Raw genomic sequence first — 15,101 nt, 5'->3', positions numbered from 1 at the left:
CCGATGTGGCAGACAATTGTTGGGAGGGAAGCGTTCCCTCCAGCAATCATCTGCTCGCTAGTGGAGGAGACCACAGCTATTACCACCGCATGGGAAGGAGCGATCATTATGCCATCACATGCTGTATAGTGGTTTGCCGGGGGCAGAACGCTATTAGACACCACGATCTGCCACCTGCAAACGATAATTTTTTAGGGTACTTTCACACTAGCGTTATTCTCTTCCGGCGCTGAGTTCCGTCCTAGGGGCTCAATACCGGAAAAGAACTGAACAGTTTTATCTCCATGCATTCTGAATAGAGAGAAATCCCTTCAGGATGCTTCAGGATGTCTTCAGTTCAGTCTTTTTGACTGATCAGACAAGAGATAAAACCGTAGCATGCTGCTATGAATGTATTAGTGCCGGATCCAGCATTCAAAATACCGGAATGCCAGATCCGTCCTTCCGGCCTGTGCATGCGCAGACCGAGAAAAAGGTAAAAAAAAAAAAAATGCCGTATCCGTTTTGCCGGATGACACCGGAAAGACGGATCCGGCATTTCAATGCATTTTTCTGACTGATCAGGATCCTGTATGGATTGCTGGATGATTGAGCGTTTGCTTGTTCATCGGGCAATAGGCGGGAGTATTACACTACAAGATGATCGCTAAGGAGCGTTCATGCGAATGCTCTTTAGCGATTATCAGATGAAAACTGGGGCAGTGTAATCCAGGCTTTAGTTCCCAGTGTTGGGTAGTAATCACTTCGGCTGGCACTACACAATCACTGGTGTCACATGCAGGGTCTAATATTCCTCATGGGGAGTAATTAGTAAACTTCCGTGACTGCAGCATCATTTCCAAGATGTCCACTTGTCATAATAGATGTGTCGTTGCAAACACACTTTACCGGTGACTAATTTGCCAATCTTAGTCGCTATGTAGACTTCGGTTTAGCCTAGCTTGTTTTAAAGGGGTATTCCCATCTCAGACAATGGGGGCATATTGCTAGGATATGCCCCCATTGTCTCATAGGTGCGGGTCCCACCCGGGGTCTGTCCACCACCAAGCGCTGCTCCCATAGAAGTGAATGGGAGCGCACCTCGCATGCGCCACCCATGCTCGCATTCATTTCTATGGGGCAGACGGCGCTGGCTCGGCTATTTTCGGCGGCCCCATAGAAATGAATGGAGGGTGGCTGCGCATGCGCATCTGAGGGGTACAATGACTGGGCGTGGCGCTATCGCAGCTACCTGTCATTGCACCCACTACAAAGCGCTTTGTGACTAAGTAATTCATCACAAAGCAAATTTTGTTTGCAAAATTTCTAAGAAATTCGCTCATCTCTAATCATCGTGTCTGAGGTTGAAAGTTTTCATGACAGCACTTCATACCCAGTGCCATCTGTAGAGGCCGCCCGTGTGGGATCGGCTACAAGACGCAGCGGGCGGCTGCTGCTTCATGTCACTTTGTTGTATCATGATTTTGAGACACCTTCTTCTTCTTCTTCTCCTTCTTCTTTGTAGGAAACTTTCCAATGATAAGCGACGATCTGGTGAATTCGTACCATCTTCTGCTCTGTGCCTTGGACCTGGTTTATGGGAATGCCTTGCTGTGTCCGAATCGTCGGGAGCTCCTGAACCCCAACTTCCAAGGTTAGAAGTCCGTGAAGGAACGAATCCTTAACCCCTTAAGGATTGGGCAATTTTATCATTTTTGTTTTTCACTCTCTGCCGGAGCCATAACTTTTTTTTTTTTTTCCGTATGAGGGTTTGTTATTTGCATGACAAGTTGTACTTTCTAATACCATTTTATATTGCAATTCTGCCATAGTATTATGGGTTTTGTTTTTACATCATTTCCTAAGCGGTAAAACTGACCTGTTGCCTTCATTCTGCGGGTCAGTACGATCACAGCAGTACCACATTCTTGAGTTTTAATAGTTAAAAAAATAAAACTTAAAAAAAAAGTTTTTTTTTTCTTTGCATCACCATATTCTGACTCCCTTTTACTTTTTTATATAGTTACTGTACTTTACGGAGCGCATAGATTTTATTGATATCATTTTGGAGTGCGGACGACTTTTTGATCGCTTTATTCAATAATTTTTGTGAGGTGAAACAACGAAAAAACAGCGAACTGGCCACTTAGATTTTTTTTTTACATAACAGCGTTCACCACACAGGATAAATGCATTTATATTTTAATAGATCAGCATTTTGGGATGTGGCGGTGCCCATTATTTTAATGTTTTTTATATACTGGTGTGTGTGTGTATATATGTGTATATATATAATAGAAAAAACAACCGGCAGCACCACCCCAAAAACAGGAGAAAAAAAGGCGGGTGCAATGTCCAAGTATGGCAACAGGTGCTTACCCTCTTGTATAGAACAAAAATCGGACTGCACTCCAAATAGATCTTCAGTAAAACAGTGTGTTTTTATTCACCCATGAAGTGGCAAAGAGCGACGTTTCGGCTCACACATGTGAAAGGCTCATGTGTGACCCGAAACGTCGCTCTTTGCCACTTCATGGGTGAATAAAAACACACTGTTTTACTGAAGATCTATTTGGAGTGCAGTCCGATTTTTGTTCTATATATACAGCCTATGGGACATTCAATACGTTCCTATGTAGCCCTGCAAACTATTTGTGTGGTAGCCTCAGACCTTTACTAGTTGCCACACAAGGGAGCCCGGGAGCGCAGCACTACGGGGGAAAGGCCTTTCTGGTGCCGTAGTCAGAATTGTCTTTACTTTAGTAAAGAAAGTAAAGTGCAGGATTCCAGCACCAGTCTAGCCTAAAACTTTCTTTATTAAAGGGGTTCTCCGGATTCAGAGCTGAACCCGGACATATCCCCTTCTTCCCCCACTCAGCCCTTCTGAGATGAGCAGCGGAGCATTTCATGTTCCGATGCTCCCCCTTTCCCCTGCGCTATATAGCGCAGGGCAAGGGCTTTTTGGTTTACATTTTTACACTGCTAGGCGGAGGCTTCCACCTATCAGTGACCCCCGTGACGTCACTAGCACTACCGGGCGGGCTTTAGCACTGCCCTAGCTTGTAAAACAGCCAGAGCAGTGCTAAAGCCCACCCATTAGTGCCTGTGACATCACCGGGATCACTGCTAGGTGGAAGCCTCCGCCTAGCAGTGTAAAAATGTAAACCAAAAAGCCCTTGCCCTGCGCTATATAGCGCAGGGGAAAGGGGGAGCATCGGAACATGCAATGCTCCGCTGCTCATCTCAGAAGGGCTGAGTGGGGGAAGAGGGGGATATGTCCAGGTTTGGCTCTGAACCCAGACAACCCATTTAAGTCATGGAAGATGAAAAAAGTTAAATTATAAACAAGACTTACACATTTTGAGTGGACCCTCGAAACCTGTAGGTTTGGTTTATGAATTTACTTTTTATGGAGTGGTCTGCCTCTAGCCCCTTACACTGTTCAGTTTCCAGTGCTGAATCAACCCACAGCAGCTGATCTGTGCGGGTGCCGGGTGTCACAGGTTGTCACCTGACTCCTACAGGAGTCACTTGGGCACAACTACTGTGTCTGTACCATAAAGGAACCCTAAGGCTCAGCTGGTGGTGCTGTATATTTACGCCATAGGATGGTAAGGATTTAGATATGGGAAGGTTAAAGGGCATCTGTCAGCAGTTTTGTACCTATGACACTGGCTGACCTGTTACATGTGCACTTGGCAGCTGAAGGCATCTGTGTTGGTCCCATGTTCATATGTGCCGGCATTGCTGAGAAACATGATGTTTTATTGTATGCAAAAAAGTCTCTAGGAGTAATGAGGGCGTTGCTGTTACACCTAGAGGCTCAGCTCTCTCTGCAACTGCCGTGCCCTCTGTACTTTGACAAGGCCAGGTATGATCACATTTATACTGCCTGGTCCTGTCAATCAAAGTGCAGAGGACGCAGCAGTTGCAGAGAGAGCTGAGCCTCTAGGTGTAATGGTAACGCCCCCGTTGCTCCTAGAGACTCATTTGTATATAATAAAACATCCTTTTTCTCAGTAATGCCGGCACATATGAACATGGGACCAACACAGATGCCTTCAGCTGCCAAGCGCACATGTAACAGGTCAGCCAGTGTCATAGGTACAAATCTACTGACTGATGCCCCCCAAAGGGTTTCTGTCACCAGATTTAACCCTATTAAGCTAGCTGACATTAGCGATGTGGTAATGTCAGCTAAACCTAACCAGCCTATTCCTACTTTTTTTTACTTTTCTATGCCCCCGTTATCTAACTTTTATAATATGCTAATTAGCCGGGGGGGGGGGGGGGGTTTTCCTGCTCATAGAGGCTCCGTTCATGCACCTTTTGTCGCCTCCCTCCAAGTCCTGATTGACAGGGCCAGGCAGCTCTCGCATTCGTCTGCCAGCCGTGTGCTCTGGTGAAATCTCACGCCGTTCAGCATTCGGCGCAGGCGCGGTGAGGAAGCTGGCGGGGGCATAGATAAAAGTAGGAATAGGCTGGTTAGGTTTAGCTGACATTAGCACATCGCTATAGCTTAATAGGGTTAAATCTGGTGACAGAAACCCTTTAAGATCAGTGTTACAGACGATAATAATAGGGCATTGTCCCCTTCGTCCTCTAGCTGACGACCAGTGAATACCAGGTAGAGCCGCTTACGCTGACTTGGTTTGAGAACCCGTACACATATGCAAACAATTACCCTAACATTTTCCATTGAGTCAGCAAAGCACTTTTTTCCTTTTCTGTGGAGTGTGATATTTTCCGAGCATTTCACTGCGGCTTTTGTTTAGACCGGAAAAAACTCCACCAAAACTGCATCCTGCAGCCACCGTGATCAGGTAACCTTTACTCTGCCATCTTCTTACCTTTGTACCGCAGGCTGGCAGTGGAAACCTAGGACCAGGCCCTCTTAAAGGGGCACTGTACTTTGGAAAGTTTGATATGTCCTAGTTGATCGATGGGGGTGTGAGTGCTGAGACCCCCACTGATGGCTAGAATGAGGAGAGAGAAGTGCTGACATAGAGCGCTCTCTCTCCTCGCTGCAGGAGAGGAAGCAAGAAGGACTCGGACTATAGAGTCCATCTAGCTTCTGTCTTTTGTAGTGAGGAGAGAGAGAGAGCGCTATGTGAGCACTTCTCTCTCCTCGTTCTAGCGATCGGCGGGGGTCGCTATGACATATCAAAAGTTTTCCTAACACTTTAAACTGCACCAGATTAATCCCCGTGGTGGATGATGGATCTGCCGCAACTCTTTAGACTTTCTAGTGTTTCACACCACTTAGTGTTTGTTGGCTTGGTTTACTCCCCCAAAAAATGTTCCAAATTTGTGGCGCGTTTCTTTGGCACACGATCTTGCCATGCCGCCTTTCCGCTAATCCACAGTCCTTTGTCCAACAAGGCTGAAACGTACGTAAGATGGATCATGCGAGGTATGTACCCCATTGTTTGGGTGCAAGTTGCAGCACTTTTTCAATCGGAAATCTGCCGCACATGAAATATGGCAGCTTTTAAGGGTGACCTCTGAGATCATGTCTCGTTGGGGTGTATGGTATTTACATGAATGTGTGTAACCGTTCCATTGATGTAAAATATGGTAACAGAAAAAGTTTAGAATTGACTGCCTTCTCTAGAAGAAGACGGAAATCCCTGATAAGAGGACTGTGCCGGAGGGAGGTCGTAGACGAGGGTAAATATCTGGGAGGAAATGATAAGTTCTAGTGCTTAGAAAACGTAATAAATCTGCCAGAATTTCAGCTGAAAGAAATACGTCTTAAAGGAACCGGTGCAGGAAGGAACATTACCTAGCGTGTCCCCTATAGTAGCGTTGGCGCCCTTACTTCTGCAGCACACTGTTGAGTTCCCTTTTTTCAGGGTCTGATTCTAATATAATTTTTTTTTTTTTAAATGCACCCTACATATATTCGCATAACCAAACTTGTGAATGTAACGGCATTCTCACTGTGCATTATTAACCCCTTCCTGCACTTTGGCACAATTGTCCATCAGGGTGCGCACCTTGACATACAGTTACGTCACAGGGTCAGAACCTGCGCGGCAGCATCGGCAGTGCAGGGCTGGCGCTTATCAGGGCAGCTTCAGCTTTTCTAGTCAGTCGGTGGGCTGCAGTGACATCATGGTCAAATGTCTATGAACGCACAGGTCCTTCACTCAGAGGTAAGTTCATCTGCAGTGTGGAGTCCCTCTGGACACTGCCTCTCAGGTGTTGGGGAGGTATTAATTGCTGCACTGTGGTTTCTGGCGCTGCCAGGGAGATATTTGGTGCTGCACTGCGGTATTCATTTAGCCCTGTTGGGGAGATATTTTGTGCTGGACTGTGGTATGTGATGCTTTTGGGGGAAGTAATTGGAGCTGGTGGTGGTAGTATGTACTACTATTACAGAGGTAACGCCCATCTTTGACTTTGATTTCTACGTGTTTCACGTTTGAGTTCCCCACTGTTAAGCGCGCTCCTCTTTCTAGGTCGGTGACGTCCTGTTTAGTGGTGAAAAGGTCGCGGTGCTTGGTTTGCTACGAGGAGGCCACTACATCACCGCCTCTTCAAACAGCTGATCAGCAGGGGCGATGGGAGCGAGTCCCTACTGATCAGGTATTGGTGACCTATCCTGATGATAGGTTGTCAATATTTTGCTTAGGGTTGTCACGATACAAAAATTTAGATTCGCTTTCGATACCATGAAAAAGTATTGCGATGCCCGATACCATTCGATAACACGCAGGGAAAAAAAACACCAAAAAAGCCGCGTGCATTTCGCATTTTATGGAACGTCCAGCCCATAATAGAACAGTCCTATCCTATTTTTGGGGGAGACAAGGTGGCTAAAAAATGTCGAATTGCCCATTTTATTTTATTTTTTTTCTGTTACGGTGTTCACCGCATAGGAGATCTTTTTTAATAGTTTAGACTTTTTCGGGTGTGGCGATACCAGATAACCAGATATGTTAATTTTTTTTATTGTTTATATATTTGTATATATATTTTATATGTAAAATTGGGAAAGAGGGTGATAAATTTTGTTTTATATTTTGGTGTTTTGTTTAAATTTTTTTATTTTTACTTTTTATTTAATAACTATTTCCCCCCTTAGGGGCTAGAACCTGGGATCTTTTAATCCCTTGTCCTATTCACCCTAATAGATCTCTATCAGGGTGAGTAGGACTTCACACTCTCCCTGCTGTCCTGTGCATAGTACACACAACAGCAGGGAGGTTACCATGGCAGCCAGGGCTTCAGTTGTGTCCTGGCTGCCATGGTAACCGTCCTGGATGCCATGGCTAAGATCGGAAGCTGCCAAAGTGATACATGATGGGGTTAATGTGAGGCACAGGTCCAACCGTTCCTAGTGATAAAACCCCCATGTGCCTCATAATAACCCTATCAAGTATCCATATCCTTGCATAATGGGCTACATGGGGTTAAATGCATGAGCTACATGAACAGTCACTTGCTATTGGCACAGTCTTATGAATTTTGACTTCCAGTCCGTGTGCCTCATAAGTGGCCTGTATTCTGTAACTCACATTAACCCCATGTTGCCCATTATGTGAGATGGTACTTTGAGGGTCACTTACTATTAATGTGAGGCACATTGGGTCCAGTCCAAAAGCATGTGCCCAGCCTGACATTAAATATAAGTGACCCCCATCATGTTTAAAACATGGCAGTGGCAAGATTTGGGTTAATGAGTCACATTAACCCCAATCTTACTGGCTGCCTGATACATGTTGTTGTTTTTTGCCTGCCTTTATTTTGAGTCAGGCTAATTACTCTTGCACTGTGTGGGGGTGGGGTACCTGCTATGCTGGCTCGTCAGTGCACACTGACTCTGGGGCCCGGGCTGACGCTGAGGAGCACAGGACACTCAGGAGGAGGAGGACGCTGCTGCTGCCGCTGTTCGCCGGGTTCACTATCTCAGACGGCGCAGCAGTTTATTCCTTCCCCCCGTCCCTCCTCCTGCTTTAATTAGCCGCACATTAATTGGTGGCACTGGTGCGGGCAGCTTCAGAGCCCGCTGTTTTTACTGGTTTTAGTGGCGGCCGTGTCATAGGAGGGAGGGACTCCCTACCTCCATCCTTCTCCACTGTCTGGCCGGAGAGAACATAGCGCCCGGCACACGCCATATTCTCTTAAAAGAGGAGATACTAGGCTGCGCTGCTGCACAGCCTAGTATCGCAATAACGCAAATCCCGATACTGAATCAATACTGGCACAAATGTATCGATTGGGTATCGAAATTTCGATACCCGATGCAACCCTAATTCTGCTTCTAAAAAAAAAAACTTTAACCACGCACTGATGGAACCAGGGCAGTATTGGGGAACCTTGAGGCCATTCTTGTTCCCATTCTCCATTTATTCAGTACCAGCACTCCACCTGTTGTGAAACTCCCAGCATGCTCCATTCATTTCTGTGCTGCTCCGAGAACAGCCGAGCATGCATGTCCACTGGAGGATTAAAAAGGATTGGCTTTCAGATCTTTCTTGTCAACCAATTATAAATCAATCCCATAGAAAATAACAGCCACAGACAGTGGAAGACATGATGGGATTGACCTCGTTATCGACAGGATTGATCTACATCTAGGAAACCATCAGCAGTATAAACGTTGTGCTGCTCTCCTGTCGGCAGTATTAACGTTGTGCTGCTCTCCTGTCGGCAGTATAAACGTTGTGCTGCTCTCCTGTCGGCAGTATAAACGTTGTGCTGCTCTCCTGTCGGCAGTATAAACGTTGTGCTGCTCTCCTGTCGGCAGTATAAACGTTGTGCTGCTCTCCTGTCGGCAGTATAAACGTTGTGCTGCTCTCCTGTCGGCAGTATAAACGTTGTGCTGCTCTCCTGTCGGCAGTATAAACGTTGTGCTGCTCTCCTGTCGGCAGTATAAACGTTGTGCTGCTCTCCTGTCGGCAGTATAAACGTTGTGCTGCTCTCCCGTCGGCAGTATAAACGTTGTGCTGCTCTCCCGTCGGCAGTATAAACGTTGTGCTGCTCTCCCGTCGGCAGTATAAACGTTGTGCTGCTTTCCCGTCGGCAGTATAAACGTTGTGCTGCTTTCCCGTCGGCAGTATAAACGTTGTGCTGCTCTCCCGTCGGCAGTATAAACGTTGTGCTGCTCTCCAGTCGGCAGTATAAACGTTGTGCTGCTCTCCAGTCGGCAGTATAAACGTTGTGCTGCTCTCCTGTCGGCAGTATAAACGTTGTGCTGCTCTCCCGTCGGCAGTATAAACGTTGTGCTGCTCTCCCGTCGGCAGTATAAACGTTGTGCTGCTCTCCCGTCGGCAGTATAAACGTTGTGCTGCTCTCCCGTCGGCAGTATAAACGTTGTGCTGCTCTCCTGTCGGCAGTATAAAGGTTGTGCTGCTCTCCCGTCGGCAGTATAAACGTTGTGCTGCTCTCCCGACGGCAGTATAAATGTTGTGCTGCTCTCCCGTCGGCAGTATAAACGTTGTGCTGCTCTCCCGTCGGCAGTATAAACGTTGTGCTGCTCTCCCGTCGGCAGTATAAACGTTGTGCTGCTCTCCCGTCGGCAGTATAAACGTTGTGCTGCTCTCCCGTCGGCAGTATAAACGTTGTGCTGCTCTCCTGTCGGCAGTATAAAGGTTGTGCTGCTCTCCAGGGCTGTGCCGTGCGTGCAGTTATTTGCTGGGTTGCTCTTTCTGTCGTCTTCACCTTCCAATAATCATCTACCTCTACTCCCCGCAGGCCTTCCCGAAGATTTCTGCAGTAAAGACTTCAAACCTCCGTCCGAGCCTCCCTGCATCATCGAAACCCTCTGCTGCCTCCACCAGGGTTTACTTCTAGAAGTCAAAGGCATTAAAGAACATTTTTGGAAGCCATATATACATAAGCTGTTTGATAAAAAGGTAGACGCTGACGTTTTCTAATACCCCCTTATGTCTATTGGTATTCGACTTGTCATTTGACTGCAGAATGTAAGAGGTTCTTCAGTCGAACATACTTGATGTAAATTTAGAGGGGTTGTCTAAAAGAATTAGAAATTTTAACAATGGGCTCGAACGCTGGGGGTGGGGAAATGACAACAGACTCCCCACTCTCTCCGGTGCTGTTCTCTGACCTGTCGGTTGGGTCTTTCTCCCGCTGCTTGCGGGAATGTGCAGGTATACGTCACATGAATACTGCTGAGGGCAGTGATTGGCTGCAGCGGTCACGTACCCTATACCTGCAGTCTGTAAACAAGCAGTGGGAGAAGGACCAGAGAATAGTGTTGGAGAAAGGTGAACATGTAATAACGTAATTGCCAGATTTTGGGGGCATTGGTAATATCTCTGATTATCTTGGACAACCCCTTTAAGCTCTGTACGTCTCCAGCGTAGACCACTTAGAGTTGAGTTGTTTGCATCTCATGCATTTCTGAGAGGCTCCTTTTTATTTGGGGGAGGCCTCATGCACACATTTTGTCCCGCAAACCACGGATCCGCAAGATACGGACACCTTCCTTGTGCATTCCACATTTTTCTCTCTCCCATCAATAAAAATGGCTGTTCTGGTCCGCAGTGTGGACTGGAATAGGACATGTTCTCTAATTTGCTTATAGGGTATATGGATGTTTTTTTTTGGGGGGGGGGGGGGGGGGGGTTTGTGGACACACAGAAATGAAGGAGTCAGTATGTGATGATCAGACGCGGATGCAAAAGGTCCCCATTATAGGGCCAGCAATACTAGCCCCATTGCCATAGCGGGTACAGTGCCCACCGCAGAGCCCATTCCTGAAATGCGGTCTCGTCCATACACCCATGTCCACCCAGTCACTGCTGTCAGAGGTTGGTTACACGTGAGCTGACCGTCTCGTGTAACCTCTTACTGACTGTGCCGATGATTGGCTTATATGGAAGGGCAGAGGCACAAATCATGCCAGGATAATGTGCTCCCCTGCATGATCTGCACCATATGCGGTACTATAAGTCTCCATTCACACATCCATAGTGTATTGCGGATCCACAATACACCCGGCCGGCACCCCCATAGAACTGCCTATTCTTGTCCGCAATTGCGGACAAGAATAGGACATGTTATTTATTTTTTTTCGGCGCCGCCGTCCGGAAGATCGGGGGAGCGCTCTAGAAATGCAGATGCGGAGAGCACATACTGCCCCATAGAGAATGAATAGGTCCGCACCCGTTCCGCAATTTGCGGACCCATTATACGGACGTGTGTCTGGACCCTAAAAGGAAACTCTCTTCTAGAGAAATACATACTAGGAAATGTAGGCAGTTCCCCTTTCCCTCGATGTTACCGTTGGTGTAGTAAGTGAAGTATGCAGAGAACGGAGGACAATATAAAAGCTGCTTTTTGATCCCGCAGGTACTGAAAGGAAAATCGGACTCCCTTACAGGATTTTTGGAGCCAGGAAATTTTGCAGACAGCTTGTAAGTTTCATTTCTTCGTATGCGTTGTGTTCAGGGCAGAAGGCAGAGAGTCACTGTGATCTTCGTGTACTCTTCTGCAGGAAAGCCATCACGAAGGCCTATGAGGTGTTTGTTCTCTCTGTCGGTCACTTGGACGAGCGAGTCTTCCTGGAGGATGCGGAGGAGGAGATTGGAAGTGTAGGCCGTTGTCTGAATCCTGAGCCGGGAGCCGAGTCGTCCGCGGAGAGGGCCCAGGTGTCCTACCATTTACAGCAGCACTTTGATAGGGTAGGTATAGAAGCATCTACTAGGCCCTTCAGAAGGCACAACCATTGTGATTATTGGGGCACAATTCAGGTCCAAAGTAAGCTGACTGACGGGTGGTATGAACTCGGACTAGACAGGCTAATGATGTGCCAGCAGCAGGCATTGTAAAATTTGGCGCATCTGTAGACTGTCTATTCTGAGTTTCCACTGTCTAAATCCTAGGCTTAGTAGCGTCAATCCTTTGGTCATACGTCCACAATGATGCTGTCCAGGAAGTGTTCTGCAGGATGCTCTTCCGCACTTACAAGTAGAGGACATCTAAATGTGACATAAAGGAGGTTATCCTCTCCATGGGGGGAGGGAAAAGTGAGTGCAGGGTCTGTCTGCTAGACTTGGGTAGACCGTGTAGGTGTCTCATTCTGCAGATGCGCTCCTTCTAGAGAGGAGCAAATCAATTCTAAAGAATCTTCACCCGTGAGGGGCTGTCCCCTGGTAGCGGCGCCTGCACAGTCACAGCGCCGATGGAGAGGCTGTGTCCTTGCTCTGCCAATCAGAGCAGCGGCGCACTCAGAAAATTGTCAGAGCTGGGCTAAATGTCTAGTGGCAGGTGGGCGCTTCTTCACTTGCAGGGACAGCCCCCCACAAGTCAAGAAATCCCGTTGATGAGATTAATCAATTCGTTAGAATTGATTCTCCTATCTCCTCCTTTGTCGGCAGCGTGAACACTAGTGTGTGCTGCATTAGGGCTCATGCACACAACCGTATGCCCTCCGAGATATACGGTCCGTGAGCGGGCCATATGTCCCGGAGCGGCATACATGGAGCGCACAGTATCATAGGTTACTATACTCATAATTTCATATGAGTGCGGGACAAAAGCCCCACGTAACCTATGATACTGTGCGCTCCCGTGCGCAAGATGTATGCCACTTCCAGGACATATGGTCGTGTGCATGAGCCCTTATCCTGTAATGGAAACTGAAAACCTTAATCAGGTGTGTTAAACCGATTCTATTACAGAGGACCCGTCCCCTCTCCTGACATTTCTGTTGTAGTCACTACTTACATTCCGCGTGTAATAACAATTGTGGACCACCATTTCTTACATCTCTACATTGTGCCATTCCTCTATTACTTCTACCAGTCTGACACTGGCAGCACTGGTTGGATAGTGTCAAACTGCACAGGGACACATGCCCAACTGGTAACACCCAGCTGGACCTTTATTGCAGACTGCTGGCAATTCATTCATAAACTTTTCATCGGAATAATAGAGGAACCGTACATCATAAAGAGATGATCCAGAGCTGTTGTGAAATGGGACCCGTCAGGAGAGGTGACTGCTAAGGGAGGCCAGAGGACCGTGATCAGCCTCCAAGAATTCAGACATGTTGATAATTCTGAAGTTATCCCCTACCCATAACTGAGTTTCATAGGTACAAATCTGCTGACAGATGTCATTTAACGGGGTTGTGCCAAGTTTTGACGTTATCCCCTGTCCACAGGATAGGGGATAGCTAACTGATTAGTGGGGGTACAACCGCTGGGACCTCCACCGATCCTGAGAACGGGGGTCCTTTTCTCCTGATCTGATGGAGCTTCAGGTCGAGGATGTGCCCTGCCGCTCCATTCATTCTCTATGGGACCGCTATAACTGGCTCAGTGTTGTACTGGGCTATCTTCGCCAGTCCCATAGAGAATGAATGGAGCGGCAGGAAGCATGGTCAACCTGCCGCTCCATCAGGATGGAAACAGGACCCCCGTTCTCGGGATCAGTGAGGGTCCCAGCATTCGGACCCCCACTGATGAGTTAGTTATCCCCTATCCTGTGGACAGGGGATAACGTCAAAACTTGGCACAATCCCGTTAAAGGGCATCTGTCAGCAGATTTGTCCCTATGACACTGGCTGACCTGTTACATGTGCACTTGGCAGCTGAAGGCATCTGTGTTGGTCCCATGTTCATATGTGCCCACATTGCTGAAAAAAATTATGCTTTATTATATGCAAATGAGCCTGTAGGAGCAACGGGGGCGTTACCATTACACCTAGAGGCTCTGCTCCCTCTGCACTTTAAATGACATGGCCAGGCAGTGAAAACATCATCACACATGGCCCTGTCAATCAGAGTGGAGAGGGCACGGCAGTTGCAGAGAGAGCAGAGCCTCTAGGTGTAATGGCAACGCCCCCGTTGCTCCTAGAAGCTCATTTGCATATAATAAAACATAATTTTTCCCAGTAATGCGGACACATATGAACATGGGACCAACACAGATGTCTTCAGCTGCCAAGTGCACATGTAACAGGTCAGCCAGTGTCATGGGTACAAAACTGCTGACAGATGCCCTTTTATTTCTTGAACTGCTCTGTTGACGGTGTTTGTTGTGTAGTATAACATGCCGGCATATTGAGTATGGTGGGGATCATTCCTGTCTTACATCCCTGCAGATGAAGTCGTTACGGATATCCACTCCTCTCACCAGTCTGCCGTACATGAAGGAGAGCTCTTCACACCAGACTCCTGTCTCCAGCGCTACATACAGCGTCAGTCGACTGTTTGTCATTCTGTCCGGTCACAAAGCTGCCCCCAGCGAGAAACTGCAAGAAACGCTAAGGTTAGGCCCTATTATTCATGTTCGGGTGACCCGGAAATGGCCTGGTATCTACTACTGTATCTTTAGATGTGCCCTGCCTACATATTCCTCTTCCATGGTCCTGAGATCAAAGCCCAGGCACTGAACATGTGCACTAATTCCAAGTGAATGGAGTTTATCTAACCTCGTTAACAGCATAAGAATCTGTGATGGATTTTTTCTGCAGATTTCACCCATTAAAGGGGTTTTCCAGGAGTTCAGTGTAGACGGCCTATCCTCAGGATAGGTCATCAATATCTGTGAGGATCCAGTACCCAGCACCGCTGCCGATCAACGGTTTGAAGAGGCAGAGCACCGCGGTCTCTTCCCAGGCCAGTCACATCACATTCATTGGTCACATGGTCTATTTAAAGCTCAGCTCCATTCAAGTGAATGGGTCTGGGCTGCAATACCAAGCACAGCCACTATACATTGCACGGCACTGTGCTTGGTATGCTGTGAGGAGGCTGCAGAGCTCACCGGCCTATTCAAACAGCTGATCGGCGAGGGTGCCGAGAGGCGGACCCCCAACGATCAGATTAGGATTAGGCCATTAATATCAAAATCCTGGAAAACCCATTTAATTTAATAGGTAAAATAGATGCTAAAATTCCTGTTTAAATTTGCATGCTAAAATAGGACAACCTCCAAGAAGCCTTTGGAGAAAATCTCCATACTTAGAGCATGAAAACACATGCAATGTATATAGGAATTTGTAAACCGGCTCCAGATATAAAAAAAAAAATTGTATGCCTTGAGAGCGCATTTCTTCAAGGAGGTCCATGTCAACTGACACAGCCAAGCCTTGTGGTTGGGGTCTCCGCACCACTCCCGTCCTCACTGCCCTTCTGCATCCC

The 15,101-nt window shown here is 47.3% G+C and overlaps 1 protein-coding gene across 2 annotated transcripts in view; it reads left to right on the top strand.

Annotated features, from left to right (window-relative positions):
- Window positions 1–15,101, top strand: part of RBL2 (RB transcriptional corepressor like 2) — a 53,952-nt gene that overhangs the window by 18,687 nt on the left and 20,164 nt on the right. For both annotated transcript variants that reach the window (XM_040409723.1, XM_040409724.1), the window contains 5 exons: window positions 1,505–1,633; window positions 9,682–9,842; window positions 11,302–11,366; window positions 11,447–11,633; window positions 14,060–14,226. In XM_040409723.1, the coding sequence (XP_040265657.1) occupies window positions 1,505–1,633; window positions 9,682–9,842; window positions 11,302–11,366; window positions 11,447–11,633; window positions 14,060–14,226 (709 nt within the window). The remainder of the gene's footprint in view (window positions 1–1,504; window positions 1,634–9,681; window positions 9,843–11,301; window positions 11,367–11,446; window positions 11,634–14,059; window positions 14,227–15,101) is intronic.

The sequence above is a fragment of the Bufo bufo genome, chromosome 10 (assembly GCF_905171765.1).
Source record: "Bufo bufo chromosome 10, aBufBuf1.1, whole genome shotgun sequence".
In the NCBI taxonomy this organism is placed as follows: Eukaryota; Metazoa; Chordata; class Amphibia; order Anura; family Bufonidae; genus Bufo; species Bufo bufo.
This window is presented reverse-complemented; position numbering and strand designations above follow the sequence as displayed.